Raw genomic sequence first — 4,709 nt, 5'->3', positions numbered from 1 at the left:
ATATAATTCAGGCAAACATTTTCTTGGAGAAACAGAGAAGTAACCGAAAAAATCTTGTGTCTTTTGATTGATCAATTGTTCGAAGCCTGTTTCCTAGTATTAAGCCTGTTGCCTATATTATTTTAAGCCGTGTGGGATATACAAAGAGTCTTGTGTCCTGGAGGTTAAATGCTTGTGAAATTATTATGGGTGGTCGACAGTAATAAAAACGCTAAATTTAAATTACATTTTATGAAATTTTTTTTGTTAATTAATATTTTAGATTTTATCACTTGCTTACCAGTATTTAATATAAATTTGATTTAATTATACATAAAATTAAGATAAAATAAACAGTTTTGTTTATTTTAAACTTGTATTTACTAGATATATATTTATAATTTAAAAATTATAGTGTTAGATAGATTTTTATCTATTTGTGGTTAAAATATAATAAATCAACTTGTCTAAAATAATAATTTTATACAAATCATGTATACTTTGATAGAAAAATCAACTTGTAAGTAGCATTAATTAATGTGTATAAATATGTAAAATTTATGTTTATGATGGAATTTCTCAGAATCAACTTGTAAGTAGTATAAATTAATGTGAAATATTCTCATAATTTTGCAATTAAATTAATTTTATCAAGTTTTCCTAAAATTTGTAGATATCTAAAGTAAACCATTTGTATTAGGATAAAAAAAATTATATCTGTTTTGAAAAAAATGCATAAAATTTTGAAGAAATGTTTTAGTAATAAAAATTGTATAATTATTAAAAATAGAATTAAATAATACTTCCATAATTTGAAAATCTTGCTCTATTTATATCAGTATAATATTTATTGTTATATTTAAATATATTTACTTTAATGATGATATGTATGAGTTATTACCATATTCTAAAAAGTTTACCAAATATAAATCAACATTAAATATAAATCCATGTCATAATTAGCCATAAATCATGTCATAATTGTTACTGTGTCATGTCCTTTGTTATATATTTCAGGAAAACTTTTGCTTGGAGAGACAGTGAAGCAACAGAAAAAATCTTGTATCTTTTGATTGATCAATTGTTCAAAGCCTGTTGCCTAATATTATTGTTCAAAGCCTGTTGCCTATATTATTTTAAGCCGTGTGGGATATACAAAGAGTCTTGTGTCCTGGTGGTTAAATGCGTTGTGAAATTATTATGGGTGGTGGGCAGTAACAAAAACATTAAATTTTAAATTATATTTTATAATAAAATTTTGTTAATTAATATTTTAGATTTTATCACTTGCTTACCAATATTTAATATAAATTTTGATTTAATTATAGATAAAATTAAGATAAAATAAACAGTTTTGTATATTTGAAACTTGTATTTACTAAGAGATGTATATGTAAAGATTTAAAATTATAGTGTTAGATTTGTGGTTAAAATATATTAAATCAACTTGTCTAAAATAATAATTTTATACAAAATCAAGTATACTTTGATAGAAAAATCAAGATAAGATTGTTTCAGCGGAGAGCTGTGTCCGGAGCATTAGCTGTAGCAGACATACTACAATTACGGGGTTTGGTTGTACACATGGAGTGTAAACTTTGCAACAAGAAACTTGAGTCAATAAACCATGTTTTGTTCGAGTGCATACCAGCCCAAGATATCCTCCAAACAGTTAACTTCCCATCAGCTACATCGCCTGCTCGAAACCTTGGTGAGAAAATGAAACTGGCGCTGAAGATAATGTCTGATACAACAGTACCTGAGAACATTCGGAGAGCTGTACCAATGCCTGTTGTGGACGATCTGGAAGAATCGTAACTCTGTTCTATGTTTTGGAACACATATTGCTATTGATTCTCTAACACATCAGGCACTGGAGGAAGCTACAATATGGACAGGGATCAACAAAAGCAGTGAACCACGAGTGGCACAACTTTCTTCTTTAGAAGTATACCACCGCTGGCATCCACCTACTTTTGGAATTGTGAAATGTAACTAAAAATCTAATTGGAAAAATCATCATTTTTATATGGTGGAACTTCGTTCACAAGAGATCATCAAGGTTTGGTTATCCACCATGCCCGAGATGCCTTCACTCCCTCCTAAAAGAGGTTAACTGCAGAACTTCGTTGCATCGTTTGGTCCCTTCAAAGTTTATCTGACTTGGGGTTCCAGGACATAGTGATGGGAGTAGACAATCAGGAGGCTATAAAAACCCTCTCCAATGCTTCAGCATGGGCACTTATAGAACTTTATTGGAGAATCTTTCCCTTTAATATATTTTCTAGATACCCAAGTTCGCTATATTTAAGTTTTTTTTTTTTAACGTCTGATTAATTATGTTATTACAACTATGAGAAATATTACATAGACGATTTTACAGCCGACAATTCTACTATCATATGAGAATGCACGTCTGACTGCATCACTCTGAGCCGACCTATGAGATCCATGTTCGATGATACGCCTTTGCACCATGCTGAAGACCTCTTGTAATCGTTTTTCTCCATAATCAGCATAATTTGCGTTTTCTGAGGTTTGAACCCCAGACCTCCTGGTGTAGAAGCATTAATGAACCATTAGTCAAACCACTGGACTAAGGGGGCTTCCACACTATATTTAAGTTAAAATTTATTAAATACCAAATATTTACTTTTTAAAATGTTTATGAACTTTCGACTTAATGGTTAGGGTATATAATAGGTTATAAACGTTTTATTCGACCAATGATTTAATCCTCTCTCTTTTGAGGCGATTTCCGATATCTCCTTTGCCTCTTCTTTCCATTTTTAATTCTTTCCCTCACCGTGAGTGGCTTCAATTACCGGCCCTTGGCTACGGTATTTCTCTTAAGGAAAATAGATCTAACTTCCTTTTTTACCATAATTCATCTCCAATCCCTAGATTTCGAATATCTTTTAGAGCCAGTTCTTTCTTAAAGTTGTTCCTCTTAAACAAGATTGTCCTTTTCTCAATGATTTCCCTAAAAATCGTCTCCGAATTTAGTGTTATCAAAGGAAAATTTTCGTCAATCACGCTAGACCTTCTTCTAGAAAATCTTCCTCTCCGGTACGATTCATTCTCGATTTTCGGCGTCCTTTGGTTTTCTATGGCAGATTTACTTCACAAGCCATAGGTGCAATGTCTCCCGACGAAGAAGAACCCTTGGACCTGGGTAGTGACCCTAGCTACAGGGTTTTGGATGAGAATGAAACTAGTCTTATGGGACGTTTGCTGAACCCAGAGTGTCAATCTATGGCGCGTATGATTGATTATATGCCTACGGCATGGAGAGTTACGGGTAGAGTTTGGGGCATTGCGTTGTCTAGAGATCGGTTCCAGTTTATCTTTCAGAGGGAAGAGGATTTGCAAACGGTGTTGAAGGACCGACCATGGTCGTATAACCATTGGGCTATGGTTCTTGAAAGATGGACTGCCAACCCTCCCGAGGATTTTCTCCAGTCAATGATGGTATGGATCCGCATAAGGAACATTCCAGCGAATTTCTTCACAACTAAAACGATGTATAAGCTTGCGTCAGAAATAGGAATGGTGGAAGAGATAGCATATGATCCGAAAGTATCCCATACTAAGGACTACATCAGGGCTCTGGTTTCCTTTAGAACAGAGAATCCATTGAAAGCTTCACGGAATCTAACCATTCCCGATAAAGTAATCACTATCGAGTATGAGTATGAGAAAATACATAAGAGATGCTTCCATTGTCTTCGAATGACCCATGAGAAGATCAGATGTCCCTTGCTCAGGCGTGGGAATAGCAGAGACAATGCTAGAGGATCATCACAATTGGGGGAAGCTCATACAAAAGACCCAGCTCAATTGAGTGAGACTTATGTTAACCATCAGGTTGCAGTCCAACCGAATGTGAGAGAAGCCTTGTTGGACGGTCCTCCAGGCTTCCCATTGATGTTTCTGGAGCTCTCTAGGCAAGACCGTAAGATGGCAATGATGTATATTTCACACTCTAACGAAACGAAGAGACTTCCGATAATTGAAAGAGTTAAGCAGGGTATTGCTGAAACTCAAGAGGAAGCTGCTACTAGGCTCCCAAAGATCACCAGAGATTTGGATAAAGGAAAAGGACATGTCTTTGACTTCTTTGAACCATCGGGCAAACGCCTCCAGATATCTAGTTGCGACCATGTAAGCTCTGTGCATAACAACGATAGGCGGGACAGCGATACAGAGTCTGCATCTTCTTCACTTCCGGGACCTACATTCTCTGCCCCGGCTCTGGTCTCAACGGGCTTTCGCCTTGGCCCTTCTTCGGAGGGGCGAGTCACCGGGAATCAGAGCATGGTAAAATCACAGAGGAGACGCCCAAACTCGTGGAAGAGAAAGGCACTTACCAAACCAGGCAATGTGATGTTAGGAGTTTTCAAGGCTCCTAAGACAAATGATGTAGTATAAAAGATTGTCGAACCAGTTCAGAGGGATATCAAAGCACCGAGAATGCAAGTACTCACTTAATCTAGGTGCAACCAATGATTTAGATGGGTTTTAAACTACTACTAATACTAGAAAGCAATTACAGAATGATACTTTCTTGACTAAGGGAAAAGAGAACTCATGGGCATAGGGATTAGACCTTGGGTGATCAAGTATCGAACTAAGGATGGCAAATGATCAATCAAACTATCGACCTTAAGCCTAGACACAATTCTAAGCAAGCTCTATGTCTAGATGAATGCTCATTTGCTAACATATCT

The 4,709-nt window shown here is 35.5% G+C and overlaps 1 protein-coding gene across 1 annotated transcript in view; it reads left to right on the top strand.

Annotated features, from left to right (window-relative positions):
• Nucleotides 1–1,563: 1,563 nt before the first annotated feature.
• Nucleotides 1,564–4,709, top strand: part of LOC106344764 — an 11,560-nt gene continuing 8,414 nt past the window's right edge. The window contains exons 1-2 of the mRNA XM_013784076.1: nt 1,564–1,793; nt 3,096–4,367. Of these exons, the coding sequence (XP_013639530.1) occupies nt 1,564–1,793; nt 3,096–4,367 (1,502 nt within the window). The remainder of the gene's footprint in view (nt 1,794–3,095; nt 4,368–4,709) is intronic.

Source organism: Brassica oleracea, chromosome C5, assembly GCF_000695525.1.
Source record: "Brassica oleracea var. oleracea cultivar TO1000 chromosome C5, BOL, whole genome shotgun sequence".
In the NCBI taxonomy this organism is placed as follows: domain Eukaryota; kingdom Viridiplantae; phylum Streptophyta; class Magnoliopsida; order Brassicales; family Brassicaceae; genus Brassica; species Brassica oleracea.
This window is presented reverse-complemented; position numbering and strand designations above follow the sequence as displayed.